This window comes from Marmota flaviventris, chromosome 18, assembly GCF_047511675.1.
Source record: "Marmota flaviventris isolate mMarFla1 chromosome 18, mMarFla1.hap1, whole genome shotgun sequence".
Lineage (NCBI taxonomy): Eukaryota > Metazoa > Chordata > Mammalia > Rodentia > Sciuridae > Marmota > Marmota flaviventris.
The window spans coordinates 60416803-60435405 of NC_092515.1; the positions used below are offsets into that span (position 1 = coordinate 60416803).

Here is an 18603-nt window from a genome sequence, read left to right on the forward strand (position 1 = left end):
CTTGCTCTTCCACCCGCCTTGTCCTTTCCCGCCAGGCTTCCAGGCAGATGGGAATGCCGGGAGGAGGTCCAGGGAGGGAGTCCATGGCCCAGGAAAGGTCTGGGTGGAGGAGCTGCTCTGGGGGGAATGGAGGGTCCATGTGGGTCCAGGGTCAAGCCTGAACCTTGTTAGCAAGGGGCGCCTGGCTACCAGAGAGCACTTCCCAAAGTCGGAAGCTCTGCACCCAGATTACTGATTTCCTCCAACCAGGGACACTGACAGTGAGTGTCATCCATCTCCCAGTGCTAGCCAGCCTGGTGGCCAGAGGTTTTTCTTTCCTGACCAGGCTGCACATAGTCGGCGCGCTGCTGCCCCCTAGTGGTTGTGGGGTGTATGGGAGCTCTTCCCTCCACGGCCGGCCAGAGGACAGACTCCAGGTGTGAGTCCGCTTGGGGGCAGGGCTCCCGGGTTCACCTTTGTGCACTGTGACCCGAGCGCTTATTGACCTCAGCTTCCTCAGTGAAACCAGTACAAGACCACCCCTCTCACAATCCAGTGGAGCCAGATATACGTGGGAAGGAGCAGATAGCTCTGAAAATCAGCCGGGTGACACCTCTCGGGTCACCCACAGATTCTTATGGTTGGCTGGCTTGGTCCTGTTCAAACAGGTGGAAAAGCTCGGCCTCCACCCGCCCCTTGCCCCAGGGCCTCCCCAGGGGAGAGGGAAACCGACGGTAGCGTGCGGGCGAGATTTGGAGGTAGGGCCCCGGTGTGGTTACCCGGGGAACCTGGCTGGGAGGCGCCTCCCGCCCAGGTGCGAGATGTTCATTTGCATGTTCTACCCCTCCCCCCGCAGCCTGCAATCCAGGTGGGAAAGGGGCTGAGCCCGCCCGGAGGCGGTTTTGTTTTTACACTGGGGGCCCGAGGTCGGGTGCCCTCCCGACGTCCCCGCCCTCCCCTCCCCCCGCGCGACTCCGGCGGGGTGGAGGCGCCCCCCACCTTCTGCGGCCGCCGGGTGCACCGTCCGGCCAGTGCGGGACATAAATTTCCGGAGGCCGTGCCACCGAGCGGTGCGTAAATTAAAGTGTGGGCCGCGGCCGCCCGCGGAGGGTCACCGCGGGGAGCAGCGGATCCTGGTCCGGGGGCGGCCCCTCCCGCGCGAGGCCAGGGCCGCAGGTAGGAGCCAGTAACGGCGCGACCCGGCCGGGCCGGCGCGTTTCCCTTTTCGTTGGCGGTCGGACGCGGGCCTTGTGCAAGGCGGGGGCCCGCTCGCGGCCCCCGCCCGGGAGGGCACAGGCTGGTCCTGCGCCCTGCCGGCGCGGGCCCCGAGCGCTCCCCGCCCGCCAGCGTCGCGGGGAACAGATGGACGGGGGGTGGCAGCGCCCCGCGCGCTCCCGCCGCAGCCCCGGCCGGCTCGGGAGGGAGGGAGGCGGCGGGCGGCGGGCGGCGCGCTCCTGCCGAGCACTGCGCGGGCATGTCCCGGGGCAGGTTTGGGGCTGGCAGCCGCGCGCGCTTGGCACCGAGGCGGAAAGTTGAAACCCACAGCGCCGCTGGGCCGCCCCCGGGGGTGCTGTTCGCCCTGGGGCTTCCTAGTACGAAGGTGGCTTTCGAGGGCGGGAGCGAGGCCGGGGGACCCCCGTGGGCCGGAGTCCCCCTCCGGCCGGCGCTTCCGGGGGAGGAGTGCTGGGGGCGGAGCGGGGGGAGGGAGGCTGGGCCCACAGTCCCTCTCCGCGCCGCCCGTGGGTGCCCAGGAATTTCAGGACGCTCCCTGAGTCATCCCAGTCAAGTGCCTGGGTGAGGTAGGGTGGGGGGTGCCAGGAATGGGGAGGTGCTGCGCTGGGGCCGGTGGCGCGGCGGATCGTGCCAGTTTCTGGAGGCGGGTGGCCTCGCCTCATGACCGCAACCCCAGCTACTTAATGATCCCCCTGGCGCAGCGGCGCCTCCGTAGACACTGCAGCTCCTGGGACGAAGGTTCTTTAAAGAACCTCCGCGCCCCCAAGTTATTACAACGGTAGGAGCTTTCCAGAACTTCGGGCTGAGGCAGAGGCACAAATTGCCCGAGTTCTAAGCATTTGGCCTTTTACGTTGGCATCTTAAGGTTAGGCTTTTTGGGGACTTGGGGAGGTTTAACACAGCGTCATTTGCAGCCCACCCCCTACACACACTAGCGCCAAGAACGTCGTCCTCCCAAAAGCCCCGGAACGCAGTTTAGCCTTCTGCGCGTCACCGGTGCTGGCAGCGCCAGGCCCAGTTGTAGGCTCCGGGAAGCCGTTTGGAGGAGAGGACGGGCTCTGCTCTCGTGCGGGCCTGCTGGAAGCAACTGCGCCCTACTCGTGGGAGTCCACTGACCAGTCCGCGGCCCCGGAGCAGTCCAGCCTGGGGATTCGAGGGAGCGCGGGGGTGGCGCCCCCCCAGCGCCGGCGGAGCCCGGGGCTCACCTGGCCGCCGGGCGGGGGAGGGGCATGTGGCCGCGCGGGGTGCTCCCGGGCGCCCGTCGGTGCGCGCGTGCGTGTGCGCTTGCGGCTGAAACCTGACACCTCCCGCTGGCTGAGGTCAGGGAGCCGGGAGCGAGCCAGTGGCTCGGGAGTGGGCGGCGTTGCGCTTGGGTGTGTCCTCAGCGGCGGCGACAGCAGCAGGTGTTTCTTGGCCGGGGCCCCGGAAGCTCCACCTCCCCAGCGGGCCCGAGCTGCCGCCGCCGCGCAGCCCCGGGTGAGATAAGCAGTTTAGACAAACACTGGGCGACGGTGGCTCCAGCATGTGTCAGGCGAGGCGGAGCTGCGGCGCCCTGGCATGAAAGGTGAGCGCGCCGCAGGGGGCGGGGGTCCTGCGCCCGCCCGACTCCCCTCCAAGTTCGCGGGTTCCGCGGGGGCGGCCGCCAACGGCTCCCGGGCAACTTCCCCCGAGTGCGAGCGGCGATAAGAGCCGGGAGGGAGGGCGGGCGGCCGATCAGAGGCCGCCCTCCCCCGCCCGCGGCGTAGCCGGGGCGGCCGGGCTCCGGCGGGGACGGCGGCCGCGTTGGGCGAGGGGCGCGTGAGTGCGCGCGGCAGGGGCCTCTCGGCGCGCGGCGGGCGCCCGGGAACGGGGAGGAAAACTTTCGGCGGCCGTGCGCCCCCGCGCAGGTGCGGGCGGGGGGCGGTGGCGCGCGTCCAGCTCCCTTCCCCGCCCCCACCCCGGTGTGGGAGGCCGCGCGAGGGCGGGACCGGGGCTCTGACCCCCGCGCCCTGCGTCCCAGCGAAGGGCGCGCCCCTCCCCCGCCGAAGATGGCTGCCCGGCTCGGAGGTGGGAGGGCGATGGCACATCCGCCGCCCCCCGCCCGCGCTGCCCTTTTCCCTCCCCGGCCCTTCCTGCTCCGCCTGGATGCGCCTCCCCGCCCCCGCCTCCCGGCCGGCGGCCGCGCTGACGGCGGAGAGTGGCCCGCCCGAGTGGAGCCGATTCAATTATATTGCAGCACCAGAGACACCTCCTCGCCGGCCGCCCGCCTCTCCAGCAGGCTAATTAAATTCCCTCGGTGGAGGCGGAGCGGGACTGGGCTCGCCCTGCCCGCGCCGCCCACCCCTGCTCCCCGCCTCCCTCGCGAGCGCCGGGTGGGGGCGAGGGGCGCCTGACGACGGCGATGTCGACCCGGCCGGGCGGTGGGGGCAGTGCCCGTGCTGGGGCGGCCTGGCCCGGAGGCTGGAGCTCCGAGCTCCGCGCCCCCTCGCACGTGGTGGGGCTGAGCGCTGCTTTTGAGCTTTGAGGGCTGTGTGCCCGGCGGGGGAAGCACCTGCTGGCCCCCGGCTGAGTGGCGGATGCCAGCCCCAGTTGAGTCGGTTTGGCTCCTGCAGACTATCCTTTGTCTCAAGGCGCGTTTAAAACACTAAAACCTCCCTAACTCCTGTGGGGTCTTATCTGGCGCCTGAGGGGTAGGGGCCACACAGGTTGGGGTTTGGAAACAAAAAGCAGGACCACCAAATGAAGGGGAAAAAAAGGATCCCTTTGTAAAAGAGGCTGGGACAAAGGGCGCTCCGGGAGGGAGCATCCCGGCTAAGCCGATTTCCAGATTTCCTGGAGGCTGGGGACAAAGGGGCGGGCTGTCCCCCTGGTGGGCTGCCCAGAGTCTTCTCAGGGCTGCTGCCACCCCCAGGAGAGATGGGGGCCCCCAGGTAAGCCCTGGGCCTCTCTGTGTTACTTAGACTTGGAGAAGTTAAGTGTGGCTCACCCTGTGTTTATGGCTGCCCCCACCCGCAGGGAGGAGGATCCTGAGGTACGGGCTGCCTCTGACTCAGCCGGCCAGCCGCAGGTGAGAGGCCCAGGGCGCAGGCTCCAACTGGCAGCGTGTGTCATCCCAGCTGCCGGCTGTGCGGGCGTGACGCCCGCCAGGTAGGCTAGGAACGCTCTTGCTCCACCGGGCCTTGCTGTGCAGGACAGCTTGGTCCCCACCTCTCCAGAGGCTTGCCCGGCCTACCTGGAGGGAGCCCTGATGGCTGGGTACATGGCTGGCTCTTGTCGTTCAGCCTGGCAGTGGGAGCAGACACTGAAGCCAGGAGGGACGTGGGGGAAGCTGGAGCCAGCCACGGTTTGACACTTCTCTTTCCTCCAGTCTGGGTGCTGGAGTGAGCCGCCAGCTTGGGACGCAGGGTCAGCCCCGCCTTGGGAAGGAGTGGGAGGCCCAGCCTGCTCCAGGCACTGTCCTGTCTGTGGGCGGGGCTCTGACAACAAGGAAGGCCAGCTGGTTATCTTGTGCAGTGTGGGCCCTGGCCTGGTGGGGACAGCCTGTAGGGTTCTGGCTGGTTGAGTTGAATAGATCCTCTCCCTTGGTATTTGGACATTGCTGAGCACCTGACCTTCTCGGGCTCTAGTAACTACCACTTGGGGGTTTAGCCTAGTGGTTCAGAGCTTCCCAGGGGATTCTAATGTGCGGAAGGGATCTGGGTTTACTGCTGTCACAATGAGCAAAGAAAGGCTCCCAGAAGTCTGGGCTGGCACAGGGTTCCCAGCAGGAAGCCTCCAGTGGCCTAGGAGCTGCCCCTCTGGCAGGCCTCTGGCTACAAGTAACTTCCCTGTCTCTGGAGGAAGCAGACCCATGAGCACTTTGTGGTTTCAGAGCAGAAGGGGGCCCTGCTCAGCTTAGCATCTCTGCCCAGAGGAAGGAGAGCAGGGCAGGCACAGCGCCACTCTGTGGCAGACGCAGGGCCTGCGCCTCCCGGTCGGCCCAGGAGTCACTCCCCTCCACCCACCAGACAGGTGCTGCCTGGTCCTTAGCTGAGGAAGGGGAGGCTGTGGGCTGCATCCCCTTGCTGAGGGCGGGTGCTGTTGCCTTCTTTTCCAGAAAAGCACAGGTGAGCCAGACCTGGCTGCCACCTTTTTTCTTGGCCCCAGGAACTCGCAGGGGCTTGTGGAGTCAGCGTGCAAGGCCGGTTTTCCTGGCCCCGGCAGGAGCCTTGGAGTTCCCAGCCTGGGTTCCTCCAGGTCCAAAGCCTGCCGAGGTTGGACGGGAGCCCTCTGGGTAGCGTGTTCATTACCTGCGCTGTGGAAACTGCAGCGTCCTTTGAAACCACAGAGCTACGAGGCCTGCCTCCTCCTCCCCCCAGTCCTCGCCAGGAGAGCTGGTTTCAGCCTGCAGAGATCCCTGTTTCAGGTGACAGCGAGCCTGGTGACTGCTGCAGGCCAACTGTCTTGCTTTAATTCCTGCCCCCATGGAGTCTTAGATCTCGCGGCCTGGCCAAGTGCAGCAGGGCTGTGAGCTGCTGGCTTCAGTTCCCCTCGCTGGCCTTTCTTCCCCGCTCAGGCCACAGCCTGGGAGGGGACGTTTCTGAGTGTTCCTGTCAATGAGAATTTATTGAGCGCCTCCTCTGAACCCAGCCGAGCGCTCGCGGCCGGGAGGTGCAGACAGATAAAACAGGACCTCGTCCAAGGCGGCCGCGCTCGCCTGCCAAGATGCGCACTCGGGGGCCTTTTAATCTCACTTCTGCAGCCGCCTCCCCCGCAGCCGCCTCCCGCGCCCTCCGGTCCAGCAGCCAGAACCACACAGGGCTACCGCCCTGTCTGCCTGACCCTCACCCTGGAAGTCGGCTCCAGGCCCTCTGCTCCTCCTGCCCTGTCACCCCCGTGCTCACCCCCCAGGATCGGCTCTGAGAGCCTATGTCCCCGAGGCCAGGCCCCAAGGAAGGGCCTGCAGATAAAGGGGCAGCACTGGAGGTGGCCTCTGGGTCTGCCCTCGTCTTCCAAGCAGTTAAGCAAAAGGAGCCCATCAGGCTGAGCTTGAGCCTTGGGGGGCCCCAGGGGCTGGGGGTTTCTGGTGAAGACACCAGCCTGGCTGTCCCTCTGGACCTGGTGGGGCCTGGGCGTCTGTCTAGCTCCCCAGGGCCGGCAGGGTTCTCCCCGCAGAGACTCTGCCAGGGCCTTCTGTTGTGGAAGAAGTGGGTCCGGAGTTCCTCGTCCTGGGGAAGGTGACCCAGAGGCCAGAGACTGCTCGTCTCCAGAACTGGGTGGAAAAGGGACTCGACGTGGACGTCCTCTGGGGGCTGGGTGCCTCTCTGGCCCAGGGAGACTGTGGAGAAGCGGTGGGTGTAGATGCCCCTGCCACCAGCCCCTGGTGTGTCTGGGCCTCGCGTGGGCACTGGGTGGGACGGGGAAGGTGGCTCTCCGCTGGCCCAGTGTGCTTGGAGCACCTTCCTAGTGGGGCTTCCTGGTGTGGGCATGTTTGAGTGGTGGCTCCTGCGCCCATGTGGACCCTGTTGGAGCCCTGCGGGTCTGTGGCCAGTCCTCCGGCTGGAACCCTAACTTCCTGGGAGTTGAGCGGCTTCATGGCGTGGGGGCCACGTGCGTCTCCCCCAGGTCCTTCCTAGCTGTGAAGTGGGCTCCCTGCCCCTGCATGGGTACGCACCAAAAGCAGGTGGTCAGGGCCTGCCGCTGTGGCCCGGCCCCAGGGAGCTCACCTGCTGTTCCTGTGTGCTGCCCTTGACTTGCGTGGCCTTGGGCACTTTGGGACCCTGGCTGTCTCACTTGCAGGACAGGAGCAACCCAGGTTGCCTGTGTCCTCAGACTGAGGGTCAACGCTCTTAGGTCACTGGGGCAGTGGCATTCCTGGGGATTTCATCAACAGTCCAGAGGCTCTGTCCCACGCCCCACGCCAGGCAGTGTGGGGTTGAGGGTGGCTGAGGCCCCTTCACTGCCCAAAGGCCAAGTCAGTCCCTTCAGATCCCCTTGTGGCCAGGGTTAACACCAGACGCGTTGTTCAGGACCCCTTCCCCACCCCAAACTTCCCGGGGTCTCGTGCGCAGGCAGGCCACTGCCCTTTGGGGAACCGAATTGGACTTGGGGCCTACTTGCGGAGGCGCTGCAGCCATGGCCTCCCCTCCCCCAGCGCTGCCCTGTCCTGCCCTCCCCCAGCCCAGCCCAGCCCTGCCCTCTTGCACTGAAATGGCGGTTCCCCGGCTGCAGGCGGCATGAAGGTCTTGACCCGTGCGCCTTTGGTCAGAGCTGTATTGATGGTGGACAGGTTAAACCTTTCCGAAGGAGAATCTATGTGTCAGTGGAGGACGACTGCTCACAGGTGGGGGCCGCACCACCAGGGCTCCCTGGTGTTGACCCATCTTCCCCAGGTGGGCCAGAGCCGGGCGCCCTTCAGGGACAAGTGCCCTCCCAGAGTGGAGCCCCAAGGCAAGTCGCGTGCCTTCTGATCCGAGTTCCCGGTTGGCTTCTGGGGTTTAGTGACCAGATGGGGAGGAGCCCTGTGTCCTGGCCCCCAGAGGCACTGCCACCTCTCTGGTCACTTCTGGTCACAGCCTGGCTTATGGGGAGATGCTGGGTGTGGGGCACTCTTGCTCCTGTGTCCTTCCTACCTCAGGAGGGCCTGACTTGCCAGGGAGGGACTGCCCGGTTGACCAGGGAGGAAGGGGCTGGGGGGCTCGTTCACTGCCTGTGGTCAGCGGCGGAGGAGGAGCAGGTTCCAGCCTCCTGGAGCCCAGAGGAGGCCTGTTGGCCTGGCCGTCTTCACCATCTTGGCGGGGTTGGGCTCCTCCCCAGCTGCCCAGCGCACGGAGATCTTGGCGTGCGCGTGGAGGTGTGTGGCAGGTGGCCTGAAGCTGAGACCCAAGAGTTAAGACTGGGTCCTGGGTCAGGTGGGGACACTGGGGAAATCCCGTCCTGCAGGCTGTGGGTCTGCCCATTGTCCTCTGTCACCTGGTCACTCCACAGATGAGGAAACAGTCTCAACTAGCGTGTGGCCTGCTGGCCTGGGGTCCTGCGCTCAGCCCTCGGCCTCTGAGGGTTGGGACTGGTTTCACCGAGGGTTCTGGTCACCGCTGGGGCTGGCGGGCAGTGGAGTGCAGGCCCAGGTCTCTGCTGCTATTGGTCAGACTGAGGTCCAGGCCTCTCCCTCTACCTCGCAGCCCTCCTCCAGCTTGTCCCCAACCCGTGGGAGCCCCCCTTTCTGGGGATGTGGAGCCCGGACCCTGTCGCTGAGGCCCGGGCAGTACATTCTAAGGAAGCAGCAGGGTGAAGTGGATTCCCTGGGTCACTGAAGTCCCCCGGCTCCTCGGGGCTGAACAGGAGTGCCCCACCTTACGATGGCCCCACTGAGACTCTGAGCTCCACCAGGGGGTGAAGGCCCCGTGCGCTCGGGAGAAGCGTTCAGGTTCCCTGGGTAGTGCAGTTGGTGGGCAGTGGTGACGTCGGCCTCGCCATGGCGGGGGACAGCCCCTGCCCTTCTGGTGCCTTGCAGCGTCTGGGTAGCGAGTGCATTTTCAGTCCAGGTCTTTCCCATTTAGGTGTGAGTTGGGGCCGGTGGCCTGTTAGGTGGGGAGAGTCTGGTGCTGGGATTTCTGTAGCCCAGGCCCGCAGAGTGCCTGGGGCTTCTGGGGCCCTGCCCTGGGCATCGCACCTCATCCCCGCTCGAGCTGTTCCCAGAGGGGGAGCGGCTGGCGTGAGCGCTGTCCCAAATCCAAACGCTGCAGGCTCTGACGTGAGGCCACAAGTGGCACGTTCCACACCACGAAACTGCTTCACGCGCAGGATGGCCTAGAAGGAATGTGGAAGGTGATCTTCAGGCCGTTTGTATGAGGCGTATACGAAACAAATGAAATTTGCCTCTAGATTTGGAACCGTCCCCAAGCTGTCTGTCTCATCAGGGCCCTGCTGATATTCCAGAGTCCAGAAAACCCGAAATCCAAACACTTCAGAGGAGGGCCGCTCGGCACAGACCAAGACTCTCTCCAAGAACATGGTGGGGCCATGCGCCCCGGGGCCTGCTGTCCCCTGCCAGCTCTGGCTAGATGGAGACCTGGCCGTGGCCTCACCCCTGGCCACCCAGGCTGCACTCGGCCTCAGGGTGGGAGAGGGTGAAGGGAGGAAATCTTCCCACAGCGGTCACCTGGCCTGAGTGTCCCCCCAGGGCCTTCTCTGGTAGACGGGGCCACCTTTTTGGATGGGAGCCCAGAGAACTTCATCCCTGGGTCCATGAGGGCAGGCCAGGTCTGGGTCAGGGTGCTGAGGACCCCTTCAGACCTGCAGGGTTGCCCCTCAGTAGGTGGGGGGGGGCTGCAGGCAGAAGGCCCTTGTTGGGGTGGCTTGGGGCGGGGAGCCCCTGACTCCTGATTGGTGGCTCGGGGCTTTTCCTGTGCCGAAGCCCGTCTGTTCCACGTGGTGGTTTCCAGCAACGATGTCCGGGCACAGGACGTGGGGCTTTGAAGACGATAGAGGAGCCCCGTGGGGAGACGTGATTAGAAAGACGGAGTGTTCTGGGCTCCCCGACCCACCCCCTGTGCCTCCTCTCCAGGTAGGTCATGTTAGGGGACGCGGTTACCACTCGGCTTCTATTCGGAGAACTCTTGCCCAGGCTCATGGCCACTCACCGCCACACACAGGCCCTGTGGGTCACGGGTCGGCCTCCTGAGCTCGGAGAGCGGTACGCTCCCGCGGCGCGTCTTTCTGGGAGGTTTGTGGGAATTGGCCGAGAGCAGCTCGCCACCTTGGCACTTGGCACCTTAGTTCTGGCTCGAGGAACTGGCTTTGGTTAAAGTGAGACCCACCTTGGGCTTTCCTGGGCGGGCGTTTGCCCAGCCCTCCTCCTGTCGAGCCCCCGATGGAGCAGCAGGCCGGCAGCCGTGACCCTGCAGTGCTGTCCCTTCCCAGGCCTGCCCGCGGCTCGGAGCAGGGGGACCCACTCCTGGCCCTCTGGCACCCGTGCCACTGGCCCAGGTGAGTTGAGGCTTGCAGCCTGGGCTGGGGGGCTGGCCCTGTGCCTGTCCCTCGTAGTCCTTGGGGGTGGCCTTGGGCGCCGTCTCCCAGGTCTCCCAGCCTCGTGGCCTTTCTGGTCTGCCTTTGTCCTCGCTGTAGGTGGCATCTCGCTCTGCTGCTCCCCTCCCCGCCCGCCCCACGGCCCCTCGCTGCTCCGCAGCCCTTGGTCTGTGCGCCAGGCTTCTGCACGCAGCAGCCGCTTAGAGTAATCGCGTCAAATGTCACCGCCATCTGTTGCCCGACTTTGTCCCTCGCCTCACCTGGAACCTCCAGAACACTCCATCTGTGGCTTCCAACCCCAGTTCTGGGTGACTTGGGCGTTCTGATGGCTCTCCGGGTGCCCCCACCCTGCCGGTGTCGTCCATGTCACCCTTGGGACTCCCCCAGCTGCCAACCCCGGTTTGACCTGCTCCACGCTCCTCCTCGTCCACCATGCAGGTGGCCTGGCTAGCCTGGCGACTGGCAGTGACGTGTTGGGGACAAGCCCTGGTGTTGCGTCCCCCCCCAGTGGGCACAGTCCTGTGGATGTGAGGGGGTGAATGGGGCCGCGGCAGCTGCCTGGGAGCCCCGGGACTTGTGGGAGCCCCGTCCTGTTCCCCTTGACTGGGTTTCTGGTGGGCAGCTGCTCCCGCCTTGCGCGCGGCTCGGCTGTCCGCCTGGGAGGCCCGCGGCCTCGTGGCCAGCTTCATGCAGGGGTGCCCAGCTGCCCCCTCCTGCCTGCTGCTCCCAGCCCTTCTGGTTCTGGGTCAGGAGCTCGGGCACTGACCTTGGAGCGGGTCCAGGGTGGGTCCTCGAGATCCTGAGGTGGCAGTCTTGGTCGGGGCCTCCCTGGCCCGAGCCGAGGCCCCTCCCTGATCCCACCCAGAGCTACTGCCGCTCAGAGTGTGGGAAGGAGTCACGAGTCGACGACAGAGCCGCTCTGGGGACCACATGGCACCCTGTGCCACTGCAGCCCCGAGTCCCCACAGCTGGTGACCCCTGGCCTTGTTAGGGCTGCAGGAACATGTCCCCTTTGGGGGCAGGGATCGCGGGGCCCTCCGAGCTGGGGGACGCCCTGTATTTGTTCACAAACATTTCTCTCTGTGGTGATGGAGAATCACCGAGAGGGGTGATTAGAGAATCCAGGTCCAGATTGTGCGGGCGGCCGAGAGCGGAGCCCCGCCGCGCAGCCTCGCAGGGTGTAATTAGGGGGGCTGCCGGGGAGGGGGCGGGTTGGTGCTTGAACTGGGACCCAGCAGAAAATTCATCTCAGCTATTAGCTTGTAATTACAGAGCACGGAGGGAGCGGGCCTGGGGTCTGGGGCCGGGCAGAGCAGGCATGAAAGGAAGCAGTAATTACGGGATCCACGGGAGGCCGGGAGGGAGGCTGGGAGGGAGGCCGGTGTGCTGATTAATAATCCCCCTTGTGGGAGGAGGGGGTCAGGGACCATACCTAATGGGGCCGCGGAGGCCTCCCCTCTTGCAGTCCTGCTGTCAGGCCAGCCGGGGCTCCGCCCTGCAGGCCAGGACCAGCGGGTGTGTGCCCATGTCCCCTGCCAGGCAGCTGGGCTCCTGGGCGCTGCCTCCTGGCTTTCTTTCAGAGCATTGTGCTGCTACTGGCCTCGCAGAAACCTGGGCGGGCACACGGGAGGCTGGGACGAAGGGGGCTCACCGCGGGTCCCCGTGTCAGACTTGGCTGCCCACGAAACAGGCCCAGCTACCTTGTGAGCGTGGTCAGCGGCTCTTCATTCCGCTCTTCCTGCCCTCTGGCTCTGGTGGTAGCCCAGAGGCCCTCAGCTCTGTGGCCTCAGGACTGGACTTTCCCTGACCCCTTGGTTGGAGTGTGACCAGGGCTGAGGGGCCTTTTCGGGTATCTGGATAAGGCAGCCCTTCTTTCCTGGGGAGCTGAGCTGGCGAGAAGGAGCCTGTCCAGACTTGGTACAATGATGTAAAAAATTAGAGGCAGGCAGTCTCCTGGCGGATCTGGGCCACCTAGACCTCTGGCTCGCTTTCCTGCCGAGCAGCACATGTCAGGAGAGCGTGTGCAGTGCACAGCCCCCAGCCCTCATCCATCACAGGCCTCATGCTGCGGAGCATATTCCCAGCTGTTAGGATAATGAATTCAGATGAGCTGATAATGTCGATGAGAATTCAGTCAGTGGCCAGGAGCGCAGAAGTTAATAAATACCTCTCTAATGAGGGGGGAATAGGCACCTGCGCCCCTGGGGGCTCCCTGCTGCTGCCCCTGTGGCTCCACAGTCGCTGTGGCCTGCCCTGGCCTCTGCAGACCTGGGTGCCAGCAGTCCCTGTCCCATCTATGGAGGGGAGGGCACATAGCAGCCGCCAACTGAGGCCTATGGACTGGGGGCAGGCGTGAGGGCATTCTGCAGCGGCTCCCCGGGTCCCCGAGCGCGGCCACTTGGAGCTGCCCCTCCCCAGGCACACATGCAGCAGAACTGCTAATTTTAGGTCCCTAATGAAGCTGCTCCTGGAGTGCTATTTTAAGTGGCCTGACATCAGCAGAGCAGCTCCCCAGGCTTAGGAGCACACTGGCACCGTCTGCAGTGCTGGCTTCGGGGGACCCCCAGGGACCAGGGTGGAGGAGGGTGGTACCCTTGGCCGAGGCTGCTGGCGGCCCCCTTGGGGAACTGGTGCTGGGCCTGATTGGGGGGGGGGGGCAGGGCTGACATCTGGATGTCCTCAGGAGCTGATAATGATCTTGACCGGCAGGGGACTGTGGCTACCATGTCACCATCTCTTGGAAGGCTCTCGTTTTTCCAAAACCTGGATCAGGGCAGGGAAAGTGGAACCCAGGTAGAAAGGACAGGCAGTCACTGGGACACACAGGGGCTTCAGGTGCAGTCTGTGGGACCCCAGTGCCATTTGGGGTCCCAGATCCCAGTCCACTGTGGCACCTGCCCAAGTGGACAGCAGCCTGCCTCTTGTAGCGTGGGCATCGCTGGCCGCTGGGCCCTGTGTCATACAGGACCAGGTGGGAGGTTGAAGTAGTCCCTGCCCTGCTCTGGACCGAGCACTGGTCCCGCCCCTGCCTTCCCCCATCTGGGACAACTCTTTTTTGACCCTTGGGGTTGGAGGGCTGGCTGGTGGTCTGATTGCAGTGAGAACAGCCTTTTCCGTGCGGCAGGGTGTCTGCAGGTGGCTGCTCTGGAATCTCTGGTGGGGAGCAAGGTAGAGGCTGGGTCGGCAGCATCTTGGAGCCTCCCTGCAGAGCCTCCACCTTGGCTGGGAGGCGCAGCTTGGGCCTGATCAGCGGCAGAGCCTGCGGCGTCCTGCGGGCTGGTGGGGGCCAGAGGGCCTGCTGCTGGCCAGAAGCCCCCTCTCAAGGGGGTAGTGGCCACCTTTGCTCAAGTGGCTGAGGCAAGGGCCCTTCGCCATGCCACGGCTCAGAAGGCAGACGCGGGTCTGGCCCTTACTCCGAGAGGGGAGTCGATCTCCGCCTCTTTTATTGTTGCTCTGGGATGGAACCCAGGTCCCCTGTCACTGAGCTGCACCCCCAGCCCTTTTCAGGTTTTAAGACAGGGTCTCACTAAGTTGCCCAGGCTGGCCTTGAACTTGTGATCCTCCTGCCGCAGCTTCCTGAGACCCTGCGGTCACCAGAGTGTGTCACCGTGCCCAGCTGACCAGGCTGTCTGGAAGGTAGCCTGCGGCCTGCTGGGCTGTCCCTGGTGGGCGGTGTTTCTGTGCACAGGCTCCTCCCCTCCTGTGTGCCTGCTGCCCCTGCATGGCCAGGCCTGGCTCTGTGCTGTGGCCTGTAGGGCGAGGCCTGTCACCACAACAGCCCTGGCAGCCTCCCAGGGTTCGTGTGGGTGCTCCAGGGACCTAACCCTCCTGGGCCTCTTGAGGTGCCTGGGGCTGGACTTTGCCGTGCTGAGCCTACTCGGGGCCAGAGCCAGGCCTGTGTGGGGCGGGGCGGGTCACCACAGGCAGGAGTCCGGGTGACAACACGGCCCTGACACTTCTCCAGGCAGCTCAGTTGCCCAGGTTGGGGACAGCACAGAGCTGCAGCGCGGGTTCTGACTCGTCCTGGCTGGAGTCTGTGCTGACAGTCATGCGGCGGCTCTGCAGCCCTCACCTCGGTTGCCCCTGTCGGTCCTCACGGGGTGAAGCTCACGGGGTGGACTTGATGGTTGCCCCTGTGTGACAGGAGGAGACCTGTCTGGGCTCACACATCTGAATCCAGGCTGTCCTTCCCGGCTGGTCCCCTGGGCCTTTCTGTCCACCCTGGGCACTGGCTGTGTAAGGGGAGGGTGCTGGAGGCGGTCTGCAGGGGTGCAGCTGGGAGAGGTGGGTGCTCACGGGGCGGGCAGAGACCAGGCCAGCTTTGGGGCTCCGTGTCTGTCAGGCTTGAAGGTGGGTGGCCGTGGGACCAGGCTGCTACTGAAACTGGGGAGTTCTGGAGGTCAGGCTGCGCGGGGGGACCCGTGACTCCTCCTGGGAGCCGAGCAAGCCGGGACACAGTGGGGCCAGCACTGGTCTGTGGGCCTCCTGCCGTGGCGCTGCCTGGCCCCTGGGAGGCTGGCTGGCTCGTCACGGCACGGGGCCCTTGTGCGGCCTTTGCTCCCGAGGATTGAGCCCTCGCTGGAGGGGCCGCGCTTCCTCGCCTCCTGCCTCAGCCGCAGCCCTGCGGTGTTGTCACCCACATGCCTCCGAGTGCCCGGGAGGTCCTCCTCCCCCATCAGGAGAGGGCAGTGGCCAGCTCCACCTGACCCTCCAGACCTCAAACTCAGGGTGCACCTCCAGGGCCTGGGGCCCTGCCCTGGGGCCTCCTGGGAGACCTCTCGGCCGTGCCAGGCACATCCCCCCTGGAGAGGTGTGCCCAGGCTTGGGCAGGCTGCTGGCCGCTGGCTCCAGCAGGGGTGTGGGGTGCTGGGTCCCTTCCCGCTTCTCAGGCTCTAGTAGGTTCGGGAAACACACTGCTTCTTGCTGCCTGTGGCCCTGCTGCCCCTGCCAGGTGCGAGGCCGCTGGCTGACTTCTCTGGGAGGTGCGCACAGCGAGGGAGCGGGACCTGGTTGTTGACGGGGCATCTGGCCTCCACGAGGACGGGGACATGGGTGAAGACTGGGCTGTGGCGGGCGGGGCCTCCTCACTGATACTTGGGGGACTGGAGAGGTGGGGTTGTGACCTGGGCTCGGCCCTGCCAGTGGCGGGGGTCAGCTGCCGTCCTGAACTTGGCCCTGAGTGGCGGAGTCCTCGTGCCGTCAGGGGCTCGGGGGCTGCAGGATGGCTCCGTGTCCTCCCCGCCTTCCCCCTCCACCCGCTGGGCCCGGTGACTTGGGACTCGGGAGAGCGTGGAGCGAGGGCCCTGACCTGTGGGGGTTCGGGTCCTGGGTCTGCACTGACCGTCCAAGTGGACAAGGCCACACAGGAACCTCAGTTTCTTCCTCTGTGACTCTGGGACAGTAGCAGTGCCGACCTCCCTCCCCAGAGCGCAGCCGCCGCTCCTGGCCGTCTGTCCGGGAGCCTCCCCTGCACGGGGCGGACTCCTTGCTGACCTTGCTTCGGCCGGGGACCCTGCCTCCCTTCCAACACCTTTTGCTCTGGGACTCTGGGGCGGCTGTGCTGGCTCGGCCATCTCCGTGCCTGGCTGGGCGCGGTCTGTCCCCTGTCTGCAGCCTGCCGCTCTGTCCGCCTGGCTCTCTGCATGCTGCCGCCGCCTGGTGCTGGCTCTGCTCTCGGTGACCCTGGTTCTTCTTTTCCTGTTTCAGGCATGAGCCATGAGCCCAAGTCCCCTTCATTAGGGATGCTTTCCACCGCGACCAGGACCACCGCCACCGTCAACCCCCTCACCCCCTCGCCACTCAATGGCGCCCTGGTGCCCAGCGGCAGCCCGGCCACCAGCAGCGCGCTGTCGGCCCAGGCCGCGCCGTCCTCCAGCTTTGCCGCTGCGCTGCGCAAGCTCGCCAAACAGGCCGAGGAGCCCAGAGGTAAGAGGCGCCAGCTGCGCGAGGGCGAGACCAGGAGGCAGACAGGTGGCGCTGCCCGCCCCAGCCCCTCCCTGCCGCTCTGCTTGGCTCCGCTCCCCTCCGCCTCTCCTTCCTCGGCCGGGGCTGCCTGGGGGGGGGAGCTGCTGGCCGTGGGGCCACAGTGGATTTAGGGGCTGTGGTGCCCCACGTGTGTGTCGCTGAAGCCCCGCCGAGCGCTCTGGGTGGCCCTTGCCCAGTCAGCTGGCGCCCCGGCTCAGGCCTGTCCATCCCCAGTGGAGGGGAGCAGGGGGTTTCTGGACACACTGGGGTCCAGAGCAGTGTCCCCATCCTGCCCCATCACCTGAGTCCCAGAGTGCAGAGGCCTGCCTTCTGGTGACACCTGGGCTCAGACCATGTGACCCGGGACAAGAATTTGTCCCTTCTGAGTCAGTGCAGGGAGGCGCTCTAAGGCCCTTCCAGCTCTGGCCTGGGGCACATCAGAACCCGAGGGCTGCTGATGAGCAGGAACAGTCGTGGCCAGGACTGCTGGAGACGGCCCTGTGGGTGGCCCCAGAACCCCAGGCTCCTCCGAGGCAGGGGCTGAGGACACAGGAAACCTGGGTGACTCTCTGCCGGGGCTGCGTCCCTTGGGCCTCCAGCTCTGTGGAGCAGGTGTTGGCCCTGACCAAGGGGCCAGGTCTTTCGATTCTGGCTGTCTTCTCTCCAGGTCCCTTCTGTTGCCTGGTCATCAGGAGCAGCATGGGGAGAGGTGGTGGGTGCCTGTGGCTCCCTGCCTGGAGGCTTGCGGGAAGGTGAGCAGGTGTCTGCTGTGGCCTGGGCGGGGACACAGCAGGACACTGAACTTGGAGTCCAGGCTGGGCCCTCCCAGCAGAGGCGCAGAGGGCAGGGTGAGAAGCCGCTGGGCTGGAGTGTGCCGGTGACTTCTTGCAGGCCAGGTGCCGGCTTCAGGGGACAGTGCTGCACGGAGAGGCCATGAGGCCTCCTCCCGCGGCGGGGAAGGGAGCAGGCCTTGTTTCCTCGGCTGCCCCAGCTGTCCCTAGCGCCTGGCTCCAGTGGTGGGCCAGCATGTGGCTCAAGTGTCAGAGCCTGCCCGGCCTCCCTGGCTGGGAACTTGGTGTGCCTTGTGTGCAGGTGGCTGGAGGACAGGTACTGGCCGCGGGTCCCTGCTCCCTCTTGACGCTGACCTGGGGCTCTGGTGTCCGGGACCTGGCAGCAGAGAACCAGAGCAGGCTTGCAGGCTGGTGGGGCCACTGTGTGACAGGCGCGTCTGTCCCCACTCTGCTGATGTGTCTGCTCGCTCCCCTGGGTGAATGACCCCAGGAGTGGGACCAGCACCTGTGGATACTGACCAGTGCGAGAACCCAGGACACCGTGGTGTGGCCAGGCCAGCGCCTCGCCTCCCGTTCTGATGAGATCGGGGGCTTGCTGGGGGCCACAAGCCGTCCCGAAGCCGTTGGAGCTCCAGGTCTCCATTCGGGCAGCCCCTGATTTTCTGTCACCCCAGCTTGGACCTCGCCGTGCCCTCTCTGTAAAGTAGGCAGTTGTCCCTGAGCGGGCTGTTGTCCAGGTGGGGGCCTGAGGCTTAGGAAGAGGGGGTGCAAGTCCTGTGCTGCTTCAGTGTGGGGCTTCCCTGGTAGACTTGGAGAGCTGGGGTGAGGGTGCCCGAGACCATGCCCTGCTGACCACCTCCCGTGGGGGGTGTGCTGTGCTCTGGAAGCTGGGCGTGGCGTGGGCACGCGGACTCGGGTCTCCCCACGCCTTCCCACCTTGGCTGGCTTCTTGGATATGATTCACAGGGGAAGAGTCGTCACCCTGTGGAAGCTTGTGCTGCAGTCATGCCCACTGTCGTCCAGAACATTCCCCTCCCTGCCCTTGGCTCCCACAGTGGCCATGGGCCTCGCCTTCTGGACTGCTTGTTCTGGACATGGCCTGCTCCTGGGCTGTGTAGTGGGAGACTGGGCCTGTGCTCTCCCGTGGCTGAACCCCAGAGGCCGGCCTGTGGGTCCCCAAGCTGGATGTGTGGGAGGGAGGTGGCCTAGAAAGGCTCTCCCTCCACCCCACTGTGACCACTGATGGAGCGCCTGCTGTGTGCCCGGCCTGAGGTCTCCGCCACAGTGTGCCACCCTGGGTCCCGGTCAGCCTTGGCAAGTGGCAGAGGGGCCATTCCAAACTCTGAACACTTGTGCCCTCACCATGGCCTGTCATGTGTCCATGTCTGCCCAGATGGGACAGGAGCCGCAGCCATTGCCAACTTCAGCTGCTGGACCCCATGCTGAGGAGTCTGGAGTGAAGGGATGGCCACTTCCTGGGGGTCAGGAAGGCGTGGAGAGCTGTGCCGCTGCCCCACAGGCCCGGCCTGTGCCCTCTGTCAGCCCCGGGGCCTGGCTTGAGCCTGCGCGGCTCTCACCTCCATTGCTCAGGCTGATGGTGTCCTCATGGGGTCTTACGGGGGCAGTTTAAAAACACAGTTCTGCCAAAGCA

General features: G+C 65.7%; 1 protein-coding gene across 12 annotated transcripts in view; it reads left to right on the forward strand.

Moving 5' to 3' along the window:
• Nucleotides 1-18603, forward strand: part of Gse1 (Gse1 coiled-coil protein) — a 303688-nt gene that overhangs the window by 257048 nt on the left and 28037 nt on the right. For 7 of the 12 annotated variants that reach the window (XM_071604613.1, XM_071604612.1, XM_071604611.1 and 4 more), the window contains one exon: nucleotides 15904-16122. The exons of 3 other annotated variants lie outside the window; for them this stretch is intronic. In XM_071604613.1, the coding sequence (XP_071460714.1) occupies nucleotides 15904-16122 (219 nt within the window). Of the gene's footprint in view, nucleotides 1-2627; nucleotides 2777-15903; nucleotides 16123-18603 lie in introns of those variants that run through there. 2 more of the 12 variants (XM_027933020.3, XM_027933021.3) reach the window with 2 other exon arrangements.